Source organism: Asterias rubens, chromosome 6 (assembly GCF_902459465.1).
Source record: "Asterias rubens chromosome 6, eAstRub1.3, whole genome shotgun sequence".
NCBI classification, from domain to species: Eukaryota; Metazoa; Echinodermata; class Asteroidea; order Forcipulatida; family Asteriidae; genus Asterias; species Asterias rubens.
Window position 1 is genome coordinate 2,366,774 of NC_047067.1, and position 23,153 is coordinate 2,389,926.

Below are 23,153 nucleotides of genomic sequence, written 5' to 3' on the forward strand. Positions count from 1 at the left end.
GTAGTTTTTGAAAAAGAAGTAATTTTCCACGAATTTGATTTTGAGACCTCAGAATTAGATTTTGAGGTCTCGAAATCAAGCATCTGAAAGCACACAACTTCGTGTGACAAGGGTGTTTTTTTTCTTTCATTAATGTCTCGAAACACGATCAATTGAGCTCAAATTTTCCCAGATTTGTTATTTTATGCATATGTTGAGATACACCAAATGAGAAGACTGGTCTTTGACAATTACCAAAAGTGTCCAGTGTCTTAAAACATAATTGCTTCGTACAAATTTGGGAAGGTAGTGCATTCTGCTCCTAGTGGATGATACTCATGCCTGTATACTTACAGACTGTGAAGGGGTGTGGGGGGAGCTGTTTCAGCTCCAGGAGTAGGTTGCAATGTGCCCCGTTAACATTTAATTTGGGTTGACAGCCCTAAATAAGTGAACTGTTGTACTCTCCTTGAGTCGCCCTCGGGCCTTGAGATGTTAGGCCATATCTCATGAAAAAAACTCATTTTGTATCTGTAGAAACCACCTTGGCAACGTGAGCAGATAACGGAGACAGCATTAGAACAGAGGAGACGAGACATGCTGAGAAAGCAACAAGAGGCGGCCGAAGAAAAACGGCGAGAAGAAGAAGAAAGAAATAGAAAGAGGAAAGAAATGTTTGAGGAGATTGAGAGAGTGAGACAGGTGAAATTGTTTGAGGAGGAGCAGGAACGACTAGAGGAGGAACGCAAGAGACGACAAAAGATGGAAGACGAGAGGCAACGAGAGGTAGAGAGGAAGAAGAAAGAAAGTGCACGTCAGCAGAAGATACGACAAAAGCAAGAGGAGAAGAAGAGAAAGGAAAATCTAAAACGGAAAGAGAAGAGAGAGCTGCGGCAAAAGAAAGGTACAGCTGCAAGTGGTGTTCAATTCAGTTTATCTCGCAGTAAGCAGGTTAAACATTCATTTATTGTTAAGCAGGATTTGCATGGTGGGAGTATAATAAGGTGATGTTTGCAGTAGCACCATGTTTAAGTCTCTGTTGAGTAGTGTTTGGCTTGGAAAAGAACCAATTGTTGACAGCTCAACGCTCTGTCAGTATGCTCTGCTGATCATCTGCTTAAGACGATCAGAGCATAATGATCGAATTGTTGAGTTGTCAACCACCGACTCTTCTCAGCACCACTACTCAAAAGGGATAAACACATGGTGCTACCTCACCTAACATTCATTATTGAAGCAAGTTGATCTTGATGTGTGTTTGTTTAAAGGCAGTGGACACTATTGGTAATTGTTAAAGACTAGCCTTCACAGTTGGTGTATCTCAACATATGCATAAAATAACAAACCTGTAAAAATTTGAGCTCAATCGGTCATCGAAGTTGCGAGATAATACTGCAAGAAAAATAACCCTTGTCACACGAAGTTGTGTGCGTTTAGATGGTTGATTTAGAGACCTCAAGTTCTAAATCTGAGGTCTCGAAATCAAATTCGTGGAAAATTACTTCTTTCTCTAAAACTATGTCACTTCAGAGGGAGCTGTTTCTCACAATGTTTTATACCATCAACCTCTCCCTATTACTCATCACAGAGAAAGGTTTTATGGCAATAATTATTTTGAGTAATTACCAATAGTGTCCACTGCCTCTAATTCTTTTTCATAGAAAACATTTAGAGAGGTGAAATTCATCTACACTAATAGAGTTTAAACCAAATCTGTTTTTTTTTTTTCTTCTTTATGAATAGAGGAGGAGTCCAGACTTGATGCTTACAAGAAAGGATTGAAATGTCAAGAACAAGGCAAACATGATGAGGCAGTGGATCTGTTTCTGGAGTTTATAGGCCTTCACCATGAACATACATTCTTGTATCGGGATCTTAACCGTTGCCTGAAAGCACTTTTGCATTCCCTGGAAGAGGTTCAAGGTAAAGATTACAAAGAGATTAATGAAGTAAAACACCGGGAACATTGTTGCAGCTAGACCAATTTTAGTCATTTGGTTTGATTTGAAATGTTTGTTAATAAACAAAGACCATCGCAGACAAAGGCTGAATTGCAGTAAAATTACATAGAGATTAAATGGACATATTACAAAGAGTTTAAATAGACAAATTACAAAGAGTTAGAGTACAAGAAATCGATCGCATATGAAACACAAATATTCAAAAACAAGATTTACAAAGATGATTTAAAACTGAAGTTGTTTATGGTAAAGGGTATACCTAATTAAAATGAAACTTTATTTTAAAGGAATCTTCTTTAATTTTTTTTTTTTAAACAGAAATCCGCCCAACAACAAAGTGTGCTGCCCCACCAACCTTCTGGAATGAGACGGTGAAAGAGTTGGCCAAGGAACACAAATGGTGGAGTTTGTTTATGTTGTTTGTCGGAGGGAGTAGCAGTGCACACCAGAACAGCAAGGGAGTAGCGTTTGGATGTGATGCGTCGTGCGTGTCCATCTTAGCATTCCTGTTGGCATGGGAGTCTCTTACTAAAGCACCCGGGAGGCTTCCGATGGTTGAAGCTTTGTTACAGGTTAGTAGCCCGGTCTGTGAAGGGTCAAAGGTTTCTCCTGTAATCATCTTTATTTCATTGACTGCTTTTGTTACACCAGTTTATTTGTGGTTTGTTGTCACTGGAGGGTGCTCCCCACTTTAAAAAGGAAAAACAGAGCATCGGCCACATTAATATTTTGTAGGCCCTTAAAATAACCTATTCTAGACAGATTTGCGAGCCCAAGAAAAGAGAATAATTTTCCTAAGTTGTGACCTCGGGTTGTTGACTTCTAATTTGAGGTATTTTGGATGACGAAGGCCCTGAAATAAAGGAGAGGTTTAGGGAAATTTGTCAACATCTGTTTTTTTTTTAAAGATTCTTTAGAGAATCTGTAATGTTTCATCCTGTATAACTAAGCCTCGTCTCTTAACTAATCATTTTGTAATATAAGTTTAACAAACAGAGTTTCAAAGATTCAATCTTTGTTTGCTTCCCCAGAATAAGGCTAAACCTAACGGTCTTCTGGATGACCACGTGACTCCACTGGTTTACTGCCTCCAGAATAACAACTATTCCCTCGTAAACCTTCTCTTGAAATACGGAGCGGCGCCCTCGCAGTTGGTCGTTGATCCAGGTGACACTCCTTTACATGCTGCGCTGAAAATTGGAATTTTACAAGATGGTAAGGAGACTAGTTATCCTGTTTTATGTTGGGTTAAACTCAAAAAAATTTTCTAGATGAACGTCGATGTAAAGTAAAGATTGTCCCGAGCTAATATGACTCATCAAGCTGGTATTTCTATCCAGTTTCCTTCCCACTGGACAGGATGCCAGTCCATCGCAGATTACTCCCCAGCTCTCGCCGGTACCCATTTGTAATCCTTGATGGCGAGAAGCAATTATGATAACGTGCCTTGGTCAAAGACACAAGTGTTACCCGTCTTAATTTTTTTGTTTTGTAGACCGCAAGTTTTCCATGTTGGAGTTACTCCTGACTACGTATTCTTCTGATGAGACCTCCGTCTCGTACCTTGACAAGAACGCCAGGGACCGCAGCGGCAACACCCTGTTCCACTTGGCCCTCATGAAGGGCACCAAGACTCAATCGACCAGCGTCGTCAAGCTACTCAGCTCACACAAGGTGAATCCTAGGCTGAGGAACCACGGAGGGAAGGTACCCCTCGATATGATTAAGAACACCGACCGGCGCTACATGTTTCTTGCTGATGCTGCCAAGTACTACAGTGACGATAAGAGGGACATGATGAGCAAAACAGGCAAAACAAGTAAGTGTTATGAATTTGGTTTGCAGTAACACCATGTGTGTATCTACATGCTGGTAAATTATGTTTTCTTTTGAGACTTGTCTTCTTTATATTCTACTATCGCAGAGTAGATTTTCGGAATATGGGAGACTTCTTAGTTCTGAAAAGAACTGTCCTGCTTTTTAACAACCACCTGGGCGGAAGATAGGGAACCAGGCAGGACTACTACTTTTGCTTTAGTGGATCGAAGGGACTTTTCGTTATTCACTCCACTGCCGCGGAGTGAGTTTTTTTGTCTCAAGTTTGGTCTCAAGTTTTCGATTAGCTTGTTCTAGTCATCGTCAGGAGACTGAAGAGTGTGAAGAGAATTTATAGGGGTTCAGAGGTATTGGTGTACAGGCAGTCAGAGGTTTTAGTGATGTTCTCATCTTAGTAGATAACTGGTTCTTTTCGTCCAGCTGGTCAAGATGTAGAAACCGATGTTTTTACAATCAGTTAAAGTTCCCGAACAGGGCTAACATTTGGATGAATCCACAAGGTTACATGGCTTACAGCTCAATATGTTTACTGGACCAGATTTGTTCTTGCTAGACCAGAATCAAAACGAGTTGAACAAGCACTCGGAGAAATCAGTTTCATTTGTGTTTATGGGCAATGTGCTTCGACACTCCCGAAAGAGAATTGAAAGATAGTTGGCACATTCACAGTCATTGTTTTGTTCACAAAGATATTAGAGAATGAGTTATGGTTATTCAATTCAATAGTTTAATCAGACAACATAATGCACTGCACAATCTTAAAGGCAGTGGACACTATCGGTAATTACTCAAAATGATTATTAGCATAAAACTTTACTTGGCAGCTTGGTAACGAGTAATGGGGAGAGGTTAATAGTATAAAACATTGTGAGAAACGACTTTCTCTGAAGTAACGTAGTTTTCGAGAAAGAAGTAATTTTCAACGAAATTGAGTTTGAGACCTCAGAATTAAATTTTGAGGTCTTGAAATCAAGCATCTGAAGGCACACAACTTCGTGTAACAAAAGTATTTTTTCTTTCGTTATTATCTCCCAACTTTGACGACCAATTGAGCTCAAATTTTCACAGGTTTGTTATTTTATGCATATGTTGAGATACACATGGATACACCAAGTGAGAAGACTGGTCTTTGACAATTACCAATGGTGTCCAGTGTCTTTAAGAAGGCAACAAAGTGCCCTGCACAATCTTGAACCGTATTTTATATTTTATTTATTGATGTGATTTTCAAGGTGATACTGCATCATCTGAAGATTATTCTGAGGAATGGGAAAACTACGATGGAGTCAAGCCCCACAGTCGTGATGGACAGCACTCCTCCCAACAACCCGCCGAGCATGTCCCTCGGAAGGAACGCCTCAAGCAAGAGGTTGAGTCCTTGCTCTATCTGATGCCTGCTTATGTTCCTAAGCAGCCGGGTCTGGAGGAAGTGACAACGAGAAAGCCAAAAACTGCGATGTCTCCCCAACGTAACGGAGAGCTTGGCAACCCGACTATTGATGATGAAGATGAAGTGGACGATGAGTCTTGGGAGGTTCTTGACAATGAAGGTTTGGAATTAAGCTTTATTACTAGTATCTTTAAAAGAAAATCTTTGGTAAAGGCAAAATTTAGGTAAACTTCAGTCGGTTTCCCTTGAGGTTTACTTCTTGATTCCAAAAGATGTAATGACACACACACAACAGCCAATCTCTCTCATATAAACATTGGTTTGTTGTCTATAGTTGTTAATACCACTCTGCACTAATGATGTAAGAATATCTGGATGTCAGACAAACTTTCCTCCGCTAATGATACGCTCGCATGCCATTGGTGATCCTACTGTGCACAACAAAATTAACATGTACATGCATGAACGGGTGCATACTTCAGTGAAATCCGGGTACTTACTTTCATTTTTAGCATTAGTGCAGGGTGCTATTACACAAACCAACAAACTGTGATTATAGTAACTAGATGACAATACTTATTCTAGTCATTGTGAAATCAGCTGTAACCTTGGAACCCACAACTTTGTGATTGGAAGTCTTGCAGTCTAACCACTGAACCATGGTGACCATATTAATTATGAGCCCTGGATTTACGTTTGCAAATCATTTTGTCATGTTTGTTTTGGGAATCTTAGCCACCACATAGTTTTGACAGCCGTATTAAAAGGTGGTGACACAGGGAAGATTTCAGGCTGCCACGTTAACCTAATTTGTTTTCCCCAAAACACAGATGAAGATGAGGATGAGGATGAGGAAATCATAATCAACGCCAGCATCTTCGACGATCTCACCTGGGAAGTGGAATGCACCGCCAAGGTTTGTGTGAATTCAGTGTTATTATTGTTGAAAATTATTGAAAACACTTCAGCTTTCAAAAAATTTTTTTTTATAAAACTGACATTTTCACACAATTAGAAGCTCATGTATGTAAGAACATGATTTCAAATGGTTTAATAGATGGATTGCAATGCGCGTCATCGGCCGCCATACTCGATGAATTGTGCATGCGTGAAGAGCTACCATTGGCTGAGAGTCATGCGCAGCACGTTTACGCTTGCACTTTTCCAGTGTTAATACATCAAATATGGCTGCCGATGACGACTATTGGAACCCATCTGTAAGTTGAAGTTGCAGTAGCACCATTCGTAAATCTCTTTTGAGTAGTGCTGGTTTACATCAGTGTTTCGATCAGTATGCTCTGATCGTCTGCAGAAATAATAATATTAATAAACGGCTTTTATATAGTGCCTTTAACCCCAAAGGGTCCCGAGGCGCTTCACAGAGGTTAACAATATTAAGCAAATACAGACCAATTTAAGGAAAAACCAATTAAAGAAAAAAATAGATTAAAGATGCTTAAGAAAATTACAAACGACCAAAGACAATTATTAAAAAGTTAAGCAAATATCAGAGAATACTGAGCGAAACCTTGAGTTGTCAACCACCGGTTCTTCTCATTAGCAGCACTTCTAAAAAGTGATTTACACGTGGTGCTATCCCAAACCTCACCTGATTATGCTTCCACCATTAGGCTTACCAACCATGCAAAGTTTCAAATCCTATATGAAATGGTTTAGTATAGGATTTTTTAAATCATGTGTAAAGTAAGAAGGTATAAAAGCAGACTCAAACAATAAACAAATAAGAAACAGCTTATAGAAAGGTTTGCGGTACCACCATGTATAGACTATCTCTAAATGAGTTGGGGTGGTTCTGAAAAGAACCGTTGGTTTCAACTCAACGTTTTTCGATCAGTATGCTGTGATCGTCTTCTGTCGAGCTTACTGATCGAAACACTGAGTTGAAACCAATGGTTCTTTTCAGAACCACCACAACTTATTTAGAGATAGTCATTACATGGTGTTACCCCAAACCTTTCCATATCGTATTTCCACCATGCAAAGTGTCAAATCCTACCCTTAGGAACAGCTTGTGAGTTTTTTAAAATAAAGTTGGTCTTGTTAAACAAAATCCTGTGTCCTCATAAAAGGTTTGGAAGTTCCTACGTGACAAGCAAGTCCTACACAGCTTGAAGGAGACGTCAATACGCAAGATTCAGATGCTGGGTAACGGGAACTGGCGAGGGCGTCTCTGTAAGCCTCTTGAGGGACTACCGAAGCAGCACAACATGAAGCTTTACGAGGCTAGACTGACTAGAGGGAGTCGTATCCTGTGGGAGCTGGCGATAGCCTTCTCACCGAGATGCAGCGACGAGTGTGATAAAAGACTTGCCTCAGGTGAGATAGCTCAGCCTTGGTGTAGTGTATGGGGTGTCATGTCCGAGTTGTTAAGAGCATCAAATTCTGGTGGTTAAGTCAACTGAGCAAGATGCTTTACTATAAAGCAAGATGCTTTACTATAAAGCAAGATGCTTTACTATAAAGCAAGATGCTTTACTATAAAGCAAGATGCTTTACTATAAAGCAAGATGCTTTACTATAAAGCAAGATGCTTTACTATAAAGCAAGATGCTTTACTATAAAGCAAGATGCTTTACTATAAAGCAAGATGCTTTACTATAAAGCAAGATGCTTTACTATAAAGAAGATGCTTTACTATAAAGAAGATGCTTTATAATAAAGCAAGATGCTTTACTATAAAGCAAGATGCTTTACTATAAAGCAAGATGCTTTACTATAAAGAAGATGCTTTACTATAAAGAAGATGCTTTACTATAAAGCAAGATGCTTTACTATAAAGCAAGATGCTTTACTATAATTGCTTCTCTCCACAGAGGGATATAAAATGGGTACCTCTGCAAGGGTAGAAGTTGGTATTGTGTTTGTAAAAACCTTATGAGCATTCGGCGGCTCGGGCTGTATACTCCCCAGGAAGCTGGGGAACGTGGAAGGAATGTTTTGGGCCTAATGACCAGGGCACTAATGTAAAGCGCATTGATACGGTTGTTGTAAAATGCAATACATAAGAACTAGTTATTACATGTAATACCTCGGTTTTGAATTGGAAAAGCAGAGATAAAAGTCTAGACCGTCAGAAATTTTGAAAGAAAATTATTGAAGGAAAACTCTGGACATCGAAGTAGTACTTGGGAAATGCTGAGCTCAATTGTCGTCTGTGTATGTGGTGCACGTCCTCTGTGGCGATTGCGGACATTTCATGTGATATGTCTTCATGGCAATATTAAACAAATCAACCAATGGTAGAGGGAAAATTTTGCCAGATGTGCACAGAATTTTTTTTCTGAGGTCTGTTTTTATGTCTGACTCATTTAGCCGCTTTTTAGTTATGCTATTCTCTTTTGTGTATTGCCAATGTTTCGTCAGTCCATTTTTACATTTTTGGTAACTTAAGCTGCATTGGCGTATCTTTATTCTTATAATCAATTATTCCAATTACAGAGGACAGTTCTTCTGAAGGCATGGCCGTAGCAGGGGGCAGAGTCTATTCAGAGATCATCCGTATATGGGACATTGTCCTTGACCATGACAAAGTGTCACATGCCATCGAGGTCATCGTCAAGTCGGTGGAGAGAGGTGAAGAATGCATCATCCGTAAGAATCTGATTGGAATGAGTAACAAAGTCCCAACTGGTAAGTTTTTAAGATTTTATATTTTATGAGATATCGCTTATTATCACAAGGTCGGACGACCACTTCAAAGTGAGGGGCTACACTTAGCTATTTTGGGCTAATGACCAAAATCAACTGTCTCCAGGGGCAGGTTGCCACCTACTTCTGGGGCTGAAACAGGGGGAGTGCTTTACAGTATGTAAGGATGTAGGCATGGGTATCATCCACTAGGAGCATGGCTGGTAGAGCAGAATACACTACCTTCCCAACTCTTTACCAAGCATAAATTGCTTTTGGTTTTGTGTCTTGCTCAAGGGCACAAGCGTCATGACCCAGATTTATTAATAGTAGTAGCAGAATAAATGTATTATACAATGCACTGCTTGTATTGAGTCAATATTTGATGGGTCGTGTCGCAGGCCATTTACAGGTAGTTAACAGGCAACCAGTTCCAGCCAATCTCAAAGAAGAGAAGCACTCACAGTTGATTTTTCACATATTTTGTTATCGTAAGACGCTGTAATACTTGTATGCTATCGGAGTGGTCCTGTAGCATGCACTGCAATTGGTTGCCTCCAAGTTGCCTCTAAATGTTGCCTCGTGTGACAAGGCTCTAAGACTATGTTTTGTTTTGTCCTAAGGGGGTACAACTCAGCAACGGTTACCAACGTTGTTCAGGGAGATCACCGGAAGCTCCCCAGAGCGGAAAGGGCGATCCTTCCAGGACGATACCAAGAAGCCCCCTCAACCATTCTTCCCTCCCGCCAGCTCAAGAGAGAACGAGTACCACATCATGAAGTTCTACTCCGTAACCTCCACACTCGTAAATGCCGTGCTGAATGACAGTAACGTGAAGGTGGATTTCCCGTTCCGTGTGACGGAACTCGAGCATTCGATCATCAATCTGCAGATGAAACCGCCCTCGTCTCTCTTATTGCTCGGCAGAAGTGGAACAGGTGAAGAATAAAGAACAAGTTAATAATCAATGTCTCTTCTTTGTGTTTCATAAAAGTAGTTAGCTTTTTTTGTTTTAAAAGTTGATTGAAAAGAATATTTATTTTTAATGAAACTCCTCAGTTTGTTTGCGGTAAAAATTACTGTTTTAGTTTTTAAAGGCACTGGACATGGTCGGTAATTACTCAAAATATATATTAGCATAAAACCTTACTTGGTAACGATTAAAGGAAAGCTGTTGATCGTATAAAATATGGTGAGAAATGACTCCCTCTGAAATAACGTAGTTTTTGAGAAAAAGGTAATTTCGCATTGAAATTTTTGAATCTGCTCAGTCATCTGAAAGGACACAAATTTGTGCAACAAGGGTGCCTTTTCTCTCATTGTTCTCTTGCAACTTCGATGACCATTTGAGCCAACTTTTTCATAGATTTGTTATTTTATGCATATGTTGGGATACACCAAGTGAGAATATTGATCTATGACAATTACCAAAGATGTCCAGTGCCTTTAAAGACAGTGGACACTATTGGTAATTGCCAAAGACCAGTCTTCTCACTTGGTGTATCTCAACATATGCATAAAATAACAAACCTGTGAAAATTTGAGCTGAATTGGTTGTCAAAGTTGCGAGATAATGGGAAAAAAAGCATCCTTGTCACGCGAAGTTGTGTGCTAACAGATGCTTGATTTTGAGACCTCAAATTCTAAATCTGATGTCTCAAAATCCAATTCGTGAAAAATTACTTTTCTTGAAAAACTATGTCACTTCAGAGGGAGCCGTTTCTCACAAAGTTTTATACTATCAACCTCTCCCCATTACTCGTCACCAAGAAAGCTTTTATGCTTACAATTGTTAAGAGTAATAAGAGTAAATATAATAGTGTCCACTGCCTTTAAACAATTAAAGTTAAGTTTATCTTCCCGCTCTGTCATAACATGATTGCAAAAAAAAACTTGTTTGGATTTCTTTTGTTTAATATAGGAAAGACAACCTGTTGCTTGTACAGAATGTGGACAAAGTTCTTCAAGTATTGGCAGAGGGCGTCGGAGATTGGTGAGCCGTGGCTGCCAAGAGACATAGCGTTTGTTCATCAAGATAAGACACAAGAGGATGCTGGTAAGACATGTTTTGGTCTTTGTCACAAATGTCTTGTTAATACAGAAGATAAGACGTGTGGAAGATATTTGAGGTTTATATTTTATAGTTGTTTGTTTTTAACTCATTTTAGTGCCAAGGTTTACATGTACCGTCTAATTTGTGTATTCCAAAAATGGCAATATCGTACATATACAATATACTTTATGTTCTAAAAAGTGCCATCAATCGAACATGTACGTCCCATAATCTACATGTTCGAGAGGGCATTATTACCCGAACTTATTATACAATTTCAAACATGTACAACCTTGGGTTCTTGCAAGAGGGAACATCGTTTCTGAGCTTTTCTAATGTAATCTTTTTTCAGCTACGATCGATTCCGCCATGGGTCTGCTTGTTTATAATCACACTTTGAAACAATGGCAACCCCCAGGAAAAGACACCCTTTACTTTATAACCTGTCACTCTGTAAAGAAATACTTTTGATTTGGGATGTACTAAGACAACAAACCAGCGAGATGCACTTTCTTTGGTCAGTATTAAGAGATTTTCTTTTAAATTAAAAACAAAAAAAACTTTAAAAAACTGGGCATTGATGGAGTAAAAGGATAAAGCTATCTGATAACTTTTTTTTCATTTAAGATGAGGATGTGTCAGCAGAGGGAGACGCTAAAGCTGACGATGTTCGTAATGAGACCAGAGGGCGCCTCGATGCCAAGACTACTTGCATTGAGGGCGCCCAATCAGCAGACGACAACGCAGACAACAACGACGAAGCAGTCCCGACCACGATGGATCATCTCCATCAAATCTTCATCACAAAGAACGCTGTGCTGTGCAGTGAAGTCCAACGCAACTTCTGCGACATGACCCACGCCTGCGAGTGCGCGACGGAGCCCCAACGCCTTCAGGATACCCCGATCCCTCAACGGTTCCAGGACGCTCCTCAGGCTCGGTACCCGTTGTTCCTGAGCTCGCGTCAGTTTATGCTGCTCCTTGACGCATCGCTGCCACGCCCTTATTTCCCACGGGCTGCTGATGGATCGATGAAGAGAAAGATCAGAGGGTGGGGAGAAGGTGAGATGTCATGGTCAGAAAGTCAAATAAATGTACATCTAGACGGTATTTAGTAGTTCTTTTTGTTTGTATTCCACATCCAGTCCTGTACTCAATGTGTGTTTTTGTAAACAATTTTTAACACTAATATTTCTTACTGGTTTTACTATTAGGCCTAAATGCTAATTACTGATTGTAAATCACATCCAATTTAGCCTGTTTGCCTCAAACTGTGATGTTAATCAAATGAATTGACTGAACAAATACTGACAAAATGAGGAGACCGCAAACATAGGGCTAGATAGCTTAGTTGGTAGAGCGCTGGCAAGTTAATCCAGAGGTCGTTGGTTCAAATCCAGCTCTAGTCAATATTTTTTTAGGCAAACCCTGACAATTTTGTTGTACAATTTTGATTATGAATAACCAAAAATCCCCCAAAACATGTCTCTACTACAGTTAGACAAAAATTTGACCTTGAATTACTTTTGACAAGACTCCTTAAAAGCTGTTGTTTTCTTCCTTCGGTCCATAATGCCAAATCTAGAATTCTTAGATGTGATGCCATTCTGTTTTTGTTATCTTGCAGAGGATGGGCCGTTGACCTTTATACCCCTCCTGGACGATGAGGACTTTGAAAACGAGGAGGACCCAGAAAGAACTCAGGAGGACGACCCTTCGAAAGAGGGTACCCCAGACGATGACGATGACAGTGACATTCACAACATCGGGGCCGCTGCCCAGGGTGGTCGTCATGACAACCAAGGAGGCGGGGATCGGAGGGCAAAGTACGACCCCAGACGAGAAGTCACCTACGAGGTGTTTGCCTACGAGATGTGGCCTAAGATCAACAAGAAGAAGTTGTCTTATCATCCCACGCTGATTTGGATGGAAATCGCTTCTTTCATCAAAGGTAGGGGTTGAGAAAAAGTTCACGCCTTCTTTTAAAAAAAAGCGCACTTGATTGAAGTACATGTAGACTTACTAGCCACAAAATTTGGATCTGCTTAAAGGCAGTGGACACTATTGGTAACTACTCAAAATAATTATTAGCATAAAACCTTTCTTGGTGAAGAGTAATGGGGAGAGGTTGATGGTGTAAAACATCGTGAGGAACGGCTCCCTCTGAAGTGCCATAGTTTTTGAGAAAGAAGTAATTTTCCACGAATTTGATTTCGAGACCTCGGATTTAGAACTTGAGGTCTCGAAATCAACCATCTAAACGCACACAACTTTGTGTGACAAGGGTGTTTTTTTTCTTTTATCATTATCTTGCAAATTCGATGGGCGATTGAGCTCAAATTTTCACAGGTTAGTTATTTTATGCATATGTTAAGATACACCAACTGTAAAGGCTAGTCTTTGACAGTCACCAATAGTGTCCACTGCCTTTAAGCAAATTTTTGAGATATCACTGAAAACTTATAATGAATATGTCTTGCTGGAAAACATATTCTGTGAAGCGGAAGTGACAATAACACTTCTCACATTAAAATTTTGGGGCATAAAACTGATATCTTTATATATAATCGCATTTTTGTTGCAAAGTGAAATGTTTCTCAAAATGCTTTATACTATCGAAAACTGCTGTAGGCTTCTAACCAAAAGTTTTTATTGGCATTAATTTTAAGAGTGATTACTAAGCGTAAACCTTCCCTTTAATAAGTTGTTTTGTTCTGTACTTGCAGGTTCAGTTGAAGCTCTACACACTGACACAGGTCATCTATCGCTGGAGAGCTACAAGGATCTCGGTCGCAAGAGGGCGCCAAACTTCACTGCTGACCGAGAGGAGATATACCTGCTCTTCAAGAAATACGAGGTTCGTTTGGATATTTTTATTTATTTTTAATTAACTTTGTAAGGAAATAGTTCACAAATAAAATTGTCTTCATACAGAGTTGTACTTTAAGCTTGGGCGGTTCCAGAAATTTGGGGCTCGGTTCCGGTTCCGAAAAAAAGCTCGGTTCTGAGACATACCCGGTTCCAATTCAATATAAAACATAAGCCGCCCGTCCCGAGCTCACACAAACACAATTGAGTCGATCTATTATAACTGAAAATAACCAAGTTAATCAGACATCGGTCCCGAGCTCACACACACACACAATTGGAGCCGATCTATTTTTAACGAAAATACCAGAATACCCACCCCAAGTCAATCAGACCATGGATGAATAATTAATTCCTCCATGATCAGACATCGTGCCACCGAGCACCTATTCTCCCTGCATTTAAGCAAGTCTCTGATTAGGCCGGCAGTACGTCCGTTGTGTAGCAGTACGTCCGTTGTGTAGCAGTACGTCCGTAGTGCAGTATGTCCGTAGTGCAGTAGGTCCGTAGTGCATGCAGTGTGTCGTCTCTGTACATACAAGTGTACATGCCTGTACATGCATACAGTAATGTGTGTTTTGTGCATGGGGCAAGCTTTTATGAATATGGATATATCGGCAGCCAATCACAACGTGCTGTCTATTTGGACTTTGTACATGTACATGTATATGCATGAGATATACATGTATAGATGCCTATGCATTAGGGGGGCTGTGCACTGTGTATGCAGCCACACGTGATAGTTGATACTCATGTCGGCTTGAAGCCTTTGCACACTGTATCTGCGGTCACCGCTTTCAACATCAAGCCTCAATTTCTATAGCCGGTTCGACGCAGGATTGGCTCCACAGAGCCTTTTATAGTTGGGACTCGGTCTTTTAAAATCGGAACCGACAAAAGCGGGTACCCAGTTCCACAGAAGAGTGGAACCGCCGGTCCGGTTTTCAATTTGGAACCGGGTAGAACCGGGTAACCGAAGGAACCGCCCAAGCTTATTGTACTTTTATGCAAAATGGGTGGTTTACTTCCTCTTAGAGCAAGATGAAAAGCCCAAGGAAGTTCAGTACCCAGATCTTGGCCAATGTGTGTCAAATTTAACTAACGTACGTGCATGAACATCTCCAAGCTTTACGATTACTCTGTGTACTGACTGCTGGTACTACTGGCAAGTTACAAACCTATGCTCCGACACCCCAATGTTCTGACATACCTACATGTAGTGCGTTTTCCGTTTCCTAACCATAACCATAACCATAACCATAACCATAACCATAACCTTAATCTTAATATTAACCAAACATTAACCCTAGTATGTAAACTTCGAGGGGGTTTTCGCAATAGGTTTGTCGGAACATAGGTATGTCGGAATATATAGTACAGTCACCGTCTGGCATGTTGATGCAATAATTGCGAGAGGGGCGAAGTGGTTGTCTGACAGTAGGGTAATCTGAACAAAACTGATGGCATCATAGTGCTTTGGAGTGCTTTTATAGCTTAAAAGGTTTTGCCAGCCAATCATTGGACTTTCGTTTCAACTGGCCACCAGCTTTTCACTCTTAATATGTTATATTACATGTTAAATAGGGATGCTTATAAACACTGAACTAGTCTGCAGGACAACCTGGAGAGGTTTTTGACTGGTCCTCAGGTGTTGCAACTAGCTATTTGGCCGTCGGACCACTGTTAAAGAGAGTATGCTGCACACAAAGAAAGTTGTATCCTTGTGTCCAATTTAGTTGTATATTGTATCAAAAATAAAAAAAGGTTGCTGTGTGCTTTGTGACTCTCTCTCTATATCTATGAATGTATTTCCACTTTACTGGTTATGTTACGCTTATAAAATACCTGCTCATTAGAACTGGGCGAATAGTGAAATATCCGAAATTAACCGGATATTCAAATATTTTTTCCCGCCGCTAGAGGGCGCTATTAAAACAAAGTAATCGGATATTCAAATTATTCGCCCAGGCCTACTGCTCATGTTTGTAGTGTTGTCATTTAGCCTTGAGCATGTTGAGAGAGACTCTTCTCGGGTTAAAACATCAGCCGTCGATTTTACCAAACTATTCCTAACTTAGGATTAATCTTAGGACTTTTTAGGACAACTTAAGTTCCGTATCCATAGACGTAGGACGCATTGGACCCATCCTAAAGTAGGACGGGTTACTCGTCCTTTCTCAAGATAGGATTAATCCTAGCGTTTCATGAAATCGGCTGCAGGCCATTAACTATTTTTTTGCAAAAATACAAAAGGTTTCTATTCTATTGTTTTCATGTAGCATGAGAAGAACCAGAAGAGCTACTTTGATGAAGGTGACCTGGTGTTTCATCTTTACAGCCGTCTACGAGACATCAAGACCATGGACTGGGTCATCCATGAAATCTACGTGGATGAGACTCAGGACTTCACTCAAGCCGAGTTATCGCTGTTCATTCGATGCTCACATGACCCCAATGCACTGTTTCTGACGGGTATGTGTAGAACCGCTCCCTCCTAGTTCTCATTTGTGTGTGTGTGGTGTTTTCTAGTTGGAACCAAAGACTCCAACAAAAGGGATCGAATAAGAGTTATGACAGGGAGGTTATCAAATTATGTGTTGACCAATACACCGATGAGTCCTGTGAAAATAAGAGTTATGACAGGGAGGTTATCAAATTATGTGTTGACCAATACACCGATGAGTCCTGTGAAAATAATCGACATACATACTACTGGGGTGTGATTTTTTTTATGGTTTTTAATGTTTCATGTGATGTATTTTGTATGTTCCTTTTTTAAAGCAAAAAGGCTTGGCATTGTGGTATCTGTCCCCGCCTTCCACCTGTAGGACCCGGTTTGAATCCCGCTGGGGGGCACTAAGTGGATTAGGTTTTCAGTCCGTATCTTGACTGCGTGGGTTTTCCCTGGAATAATTCTCTGGGGTTCCCCCCCCCCCCCCACATCTAAAACTGAGTCCAACTTGAGTCCAAGTCGCATGACTTGAGTTAACGCCGTAAATTTACACGTATTACAAATGTGTGGGTCTTTGTGTGTGTGTCCTGGTTTTGTTTGTTTGGGGCATTCTTGTTTCTTTGTTCATATGTTTCAGTCTGATGATTGTTGTATCTTGTTTGCAAGCCTCTAATGTATGTGCCGCCATATTGGGTTGTTTCATAATTTGGTTTTCTTATAATTTGAAAGTCACTTTTTATCTTTACTTCCTTTTATTAGAGTTTCTTCTTTACTTGTCTATCATATTGACAATGATTGAAACAAAAGCTGCGTTGAATTGAACTTGTGTCAACTTCAACTTAAAATAACCCATTATAGATTTTCAATTATTCTCTCTTTTTTTACCATAGGAGACACTGCTCAGAGCATCATGCGTGGGGTTTCCTTCCGATTTGATGATCTGAAATCCCTCTTTCACTACGCCAGCAAATCGGTCAAGGCCCTCGGGAAACACTCGGCAGTGTCTGTTCCGAAGAGAGTTTACCAGCTCACTCACAACTACCGGTCACATGCTGGTAAGAGGAACTGTTATGGTTACCTGTACGAAAAAATCACCCATAAGCACATAACACCCACCATTCGCTCTCTTCATTGGCTTCCAATTCACCAACGTATCTGTTTCAAAATTATTTTATTATGTATAAAAGTGTCTACAATTTGGCACCAGTAATATATCTCCAAGATCTCTTAGCCCCTCGTTCATCTTCACTATCATCAGCTACCAGACGCCTTGGCTCTTCTTCCTCCGCTCTTTTCCAGCTACCCCTGGGACTTCGCACCATGATACTCGATATAGGAGCTTGCTTTTTCGGTCACAGATCCAACACTTTCGAACAAGCTACCCGCCCACATTTAAGTGGCACCTTCATTAAATACTTTCAAATCATTACTAAACCCATTTGTTTTGTCTATCTGATTAGTCTAGTTATGGCATTTAGAAACCCTCGTATTAAGGGCTCTATAAATGTTGTAGTTAGTATTATAACACCCCTTGCAAGTATTCTGCCTGCTCATTGGTTTAGAGCGCGTCACATGACATGTCTTAGTTTCGCTAGACGACGGCCGTGGTGATCCCCGGAGCGTTCTATTTTCCCTCGGCTTCGCCTCGGGAAATAAGAACGCTCCGGGGATCACCTCGGGAGTCATAGTTTTAACCATAGCACTCGAAGCAGTCAATATTTGTATACTATTATTATTATGCCGATGCTAAAGTTGTCCATTTAGACAGGGAAACCTTTTCAACACTGGATCTAGCCAGCCGTGCCACTGTGCCACTTTGATAATATTTTGATGGTCCTTGAGTGTTTTCAATCTAGAAGTTGACCAGTGGACCACGTGAGAGTGTTGCACATTATTGTAAAATATGAGGGCTTTTCACAAACGTCTAAAACCCAATCTCATTTATACTTCAATAAATCGTTTGTATGGCAAAGCTGTCTAGCCCACAGAATTCAAATTATTGGGTCCGGAACATTTATCTCTTTGGAAAGACACTTTATAATTGGCCCTTTATATCCTGACTTATGGATTGGGCCGAGTAACAAATTAGAAGTAGTGGTAGAAGTATTCTGTATATTCATACAAACACAAATATGACCAATAAAACACTTTTCCGTTATACAATGCTCTTTGAAAATTTGTTCAAAAATTTGAGGAAAAAAAAACAGAACCGGTGTGTTTTTAAGTTTAGTCTTGGGTTCGAATCACACTCGAGCAAAAAAATAGAGAACTGGTGTTTTTTTTTTCCCCACAGAACTTGGAAAGGTAAATGGTAAAACCAAAATTAATACGGAACCATTGTTATTGTTTTCTCCTTAGGAATCCTAAACCTGGCCTCCAGTATCGTTGATCTCATGACCCACTTCTTCCCTAATTCCTTCGATCGATTGGAGCGGGACCAGGGACTGTTTAACGGACCCTCCCCAGTCCTGCTGGAATCCTGCAGCTTCAGTGATCTAGCAATGTTGCTGTGCGGAAACAAGAGGAAAACATCAGAAATAGAGTTTGGTGCCCATCAGGTTAGATGAGAAACCCTCCTCGCTGTCTCAGGACTCAATTTCTGATCTGTATTTGTTTTGTAATGACTCTTAAAGTTAATGTCAATAAAAACTTACTTGGTAAAGTCCTTAAGACTCACCTGTTTCCAAGTTAATTTGTTTCTAATGCGCTATGATCTAGATGGAATAGCGCCTTATAAATTTTAATTGTTATGTTATGTTTTTAATTTTTCCATAGCCACATAGTTCAAAGTGACATGATTCTATTGAAAGTTGTTGCACTTCTCACCAATTTTCTTAAAATCTTCTTTCATCAGGTGATCTTGGTTGCTAACGAGGATGCAATTGAGAAGTTACCAGCTGAACTACAAGTAGGGTTAGTCATGACCATCTTTGAAGCTAAGGGATTAGAGTTTGACGATGTTCTGCTCTACAACTTCTTCAAAGATTCCCCGGTAAGACGACAGTGGGGGAGCAATCGTGTTGAATTGTTTTATTTATTAATTTATTTAGCATGGGTAGCCTAATCAGTTTTACAACTGCTATCTCGTTGGGCCGTGTTAAACTTAAAACAGTAAAATAGTTGTCATCAAAATTAACACAGTAAACTGTTGTCTAAAAGCTGCTGAAATGAAAATCATTTTGAAACTCGGCAAAACCAATGAAATATTGGTAATGGGAGATGATTTTCTCTTCTCAAAGTGTATTTAAAGTGTATCGCATTCGCATTCGCAGGAAGTATGAACCAGGCTTTATTGTTGAGAAAATAACTTGGAAAAAAATGGTAAATCTTGCTTTTCTAAACGCAAACAAAACAATGATGACTTTACATGATCAATTCTTTTCAAACAGGCGGACAAAGAATGGCGAGTGATCACCGAGTACCTGAACGACCTGATTGCAGATCATCAGAACCTGACAGATGAGCCGTCTGAAGCCTTGCGGACTATTGATCTGGATAATCTTAGCTCATCCTCTCGACCACGCCCTCTAAAGTTCAACCCGGACGATCATAAGGTCTGTTTGTTTCTAACTTCTTATCAATGCATTATTTTCAACTTGACCCCGCCGCCCTCTGAAATTTTTCCCAGATGAACAGAAGGGCATTTTTAACGTTATACTGATGCATTTGTTCATCTGGAACCCGTCCTCTGAGGTTCCACCCAGACAAGCAATATATTTATCTTGACCCCGCCCTCCCAAATTCAACCCAGACAATTATAAGGTGTTTCTAATACCTTAACAATGCAGGGTTTTTTTCAATGCATTATTTTCTTTTAGAATCGCTTTTGGAGCTTCCTACCTGAAACTGTGAAACTGTCAAATTCACTTCAAGAACAGTTTAAAATTCTATCTGTATAAAGAAGCATTTGTTAACTATATTTTCTACTTGTGTGATGCTATGTACCTCCTTTTTTGTTCTTGGTTGTTATTTTGCAGAGCAGTGCCATGAGTGGCACTTGCGGCAGATACCCGTATTTTCAAAGTGTCCATTATTATTGTTTTGTCTTCGATATGATTGAATTTACAGAGAAAAAAAATCTTTCTGTAATAAAACTGTATTTTATACATGCAGTATGTAATGCTACTTTTTTCTAGGGATCTTTTTTGCAGAGCAATGCCATGAGTGCCACTTGCGGCAGATACCAGCGCTTTCAAAGTGTCCATTGTTATTATTTTGTCTTCAAAATTTATTGCATTTTCAGGCAATTTTACTTCTAGATTTATATTTTGTTCTGCTTGTTTAGAGGTTTCTATTGCCTTTAGGTGTAAGAAGACATCAAAACGTAACTATCGGGTACTTTGTTGATCAAATTTTGAAGATTTATATTTTAGTTTGTACTTGATGTTGTTATGTGATGTTTTTATGACTGCTTTATTTTACTTTTTTTCTGATACACGTATGTTTTATTATGATATTCACATTTGCTTGTATTTCACTGCTGTCATTTTACTTGTCATAAAACTACGAAAATTACTGTGTCTCAGCAAAATCATAAAATTGTATTCTCACAGAGTTATTTATTGATACGAGTCAAATTGTACTACTGAGTTTAAAATTCAAAATTGTAAAACAAAAAAATCTGTGCAAGATCTCCCATACTTTATCTGAATACTATGTCTGTAAACTGTGTAATCGTAGAAAACATTTTGAAAGAAAAGCAAGTTATTTTGTGTTAATGATTCTCCACAGTAATTCTTCAATAAATAATAATTTGTCTAGCTTTCCATATTTCGTGTTCTTTTTTTCGAACATCATAAATAATGCTTCCCCATCCTCTTACTGACAAACTTAACATCAAGAAGAACAAATTCTTCATCACGAACAGTTTCCTGATTTTGTGATTCTTCTCTCACAGGTACTGAACTCTGAGCTGAAGTATTTATACACGGCCATTACGAGGGCGAGAGTCAATGTTTGGATCTTTGACGAAGACGAAGTCAAAAGAAAACCCATGTTTGAGTATTTTCGGTGCTTGTCATTGGTTAAAGTGATTCAGCCTGAGATTGTGAACAAAGCGGGCGTCAGTGGTAAGTTGTAAGAATAAAAAATGATATAATATTTGTTTTAAGTTGTATACAGCTTATCTTTTGTTTTAAGTCATTACTGATGTGTTTATTTACTTAGTTTCATGTAAAATGCTAATTTTGATGTCAAGTAGTTTTAAATCGACTCATATATTGAATTTCTTGCTTTGTAACTTTTTCTGGTCATTTGGTATATTATTGTGTCATGTATTTTATAAGATTGCCTTGTATTTATAACTATTGCCATGTTTTTTAACTTATGCGGCTGGGGGCCTGCATATTTTGAAGTCCTGTGTTTTTCCTAGTCGTTGAAAGTGTTTTATATTTTTAATATTTGTATAAAGCTGGTCTGTTGTCTTTATTGTATCTTTGTTTTTTTTTAACTGTTTTGAAATACACAGAGGGATCAATATTCTACTGTATATTGTGTATACAGTATCTAATAATTGCTTGTAATTTTTCGCTTGTAATTTTTTGCTGATTTTAAACTTATTTTCATACCTTATAGTTAATTCTAATAATGACTTTGTGTTTTTCTACAGGGATTTTGTTTTAAAATGTTTCTCTGTAAGTGCCATTGAGCATTGTTTTCGATTGATTTTGCGCTATATCAATTTTTACTATTATAATTATTATTTATTATTATCTGTAATGCATAAGGAGCTATATTGATGCTGATTTACTACTATTTTTATTGTCATTATTACCATTTGTAGAGTTGGACGCCATGTTTGTTGAGCAGTCAACGAACGCGGAGTGGATCAAGCGAGGAGACTACTTCCTTAAGAACAAGCTATGGCTCGTTGCTGCCAAGTGCTACCAGCGCGCTAATGATGGCAAGTGTTTTGTCAATTCGCTGTTTACCAAATTTACCAAAGAAACGGCGTAAAGCAAATAATGTGCCAAAGAAAACTCAAAGTGAAAGTTCGATCGTTTTTCTGCCATTCATTAGTCATCATAGGAAGGTTTACATTGTGCATGGGAATGGGACAACAAGTCTTTGGGATAATTCTATCAAAGAAAGTGTTTTCGTTTCGTTCCACAAATTTTGAATTTTTATCAAACTTTCTAAGTTGAGTAACCGAATCCCTCTTTCTGTCCATGAGCAGAAAAGAAAGAGTTTCTTGCACGGGCACACCACCAAGCCATCGAAGCCGAACGCCTGCGTGAAGTCCCCCACAAGATGCGAGAGGAGTTCTTGGTGTCTGCTACCCTCTTTCTGCAATGTGACAGCCATAAGATGGCAGTCAACTGTCTGTACAATGCCAAGGAGTTTGGACTCCTGGCCAAGCTCTTGGAGAAGCTTGGAGAGGTATGTTTAGACAAATATTTTTGGTTTTCATTGATATCCTAATTTTATAATGTGATTTGAGGCATTTTATTAGGCAGATGTTTATTGCTTTAACTACATGTAGTGTGATGGTTTACCGTTCTTACACAAAGCCTTTGGCACGAGGCATGATTTTTTGACATAAAAAAGATGTAAACTTTGTGTAGAATTTAATTTGTAAAGTTATAATAGTTAATCACTAGCAATGGTAACAACAATTTTAAAGTTTAATCTATGTCTCGGTTTTACTGGGACTTGTCCTTATCAGACTTTCTCGAAGCATGCCAACTTCCCAAGAATATGTGAACTTCTTCAAAGCATGCCAACTTCCCAAGAATATGTCAACTTTTTCTAAGCGTGCCAACTTCCTCAAAGAATATGTGAACTTCTTCAAAGCATGCCAACTTCCCAAGAATATGTCAACTTTTTCTAAGCGTGCCAAGCGTGCAAAGTTTCTAAAGATTATGCCAACTTCCTCAAATTTTGCAATTTTCTAAGCACTTGTAAACTTTCTCAAAGTATGCCAACTTCCTTGAAGCATGCCAACTTCCTCAAAGCATGCAAAGTCTA

At 39.3% G+C, this 23,153-nt stretch overlaps 1 protein-coding gene across 3 annotated transcripts in view; it reads left to right on the forward strand.

Annotated features, from left to right (window-relative positions):
- Nucleotides 1–23,153, forward strand: part of LOC117291853 (TPR and ankyrin repeat-containing protein 1-like) — a 51,083-nt gene that overhangs the window by 19,528 nt on the left and 8,402 nt on the right. For all 3 annotated transcript variants that reach the window (XM_033773784.1, XM_033773787.1, XM_033773785.1), the window contains 22 exons: nt 517–883; nt 1,723–1,902; nt 2,259–2,512; nt 2,972–3,155; nt 3,436–3,759; nt 5,009–5,326; nt 5,997–6,082; nt 7,257–7,503; nt 8,626–8,817; nt 9,438–9,752; nt 10,736–10,870; nt 11,495–11,929; nt 12,495–12,818; nt 13,594–13,724; nt 16,015–16,207; nt 17,078–17,242; nt 18,546–18,745; nt 19,042–19,179; nt 19,577–19,741; nt 21,085–21,256; nt 21,970–22,089; nt 22,363–22,565. In XM_033773784.1, the coding sequence (XP_033629675.1) occupies nt 517–883; nt 1,723–1,902; nt 2,259–2,512; nt 2,972–3,155; nt 3,436–3,759; nt 5,009–5,326; nt 5,997–6,082; nt 7,257–7,503; nt 8,626–8,817; nt 9,438–9,752; nt 10,736–10,870; nt 11,495–11,929; nt 12,495–12,818; nt 13,594–13,724; nt 16,015–16,207; nt 17,078–17,242; nt 18,546–18,745; nt 19,042–19,179; nt 19,577–19,741; nt 21,085–21,256; nt 21,970–22,089; nt 22,363–22,565 (4,848 nt within the window). The remainder of the gene's footprint in view (nt 1–516; nt 884–1,722; nt 1,903–2,258; nt 2,513–2,971; nt 3,156–3,435; nt 3,760–5,008; nt 5,327–5,996; nt 6,083–7,256; nt 7,504–8,625; nt 8,818–9,437; nt 9,753–10,735; nt 10,871–11,494; nt 11,930–12,494; nt 12,819–13,593; nt 13,725–16,014; nt 16,208–17,077; nt 17,243–18,545; nt 18,746–19,041; nt 19,180–19,576; nt 19,742–21,084; nt 21,257–21,969; nt 22,090–22,362; nt 22,566–23,153) is intronic.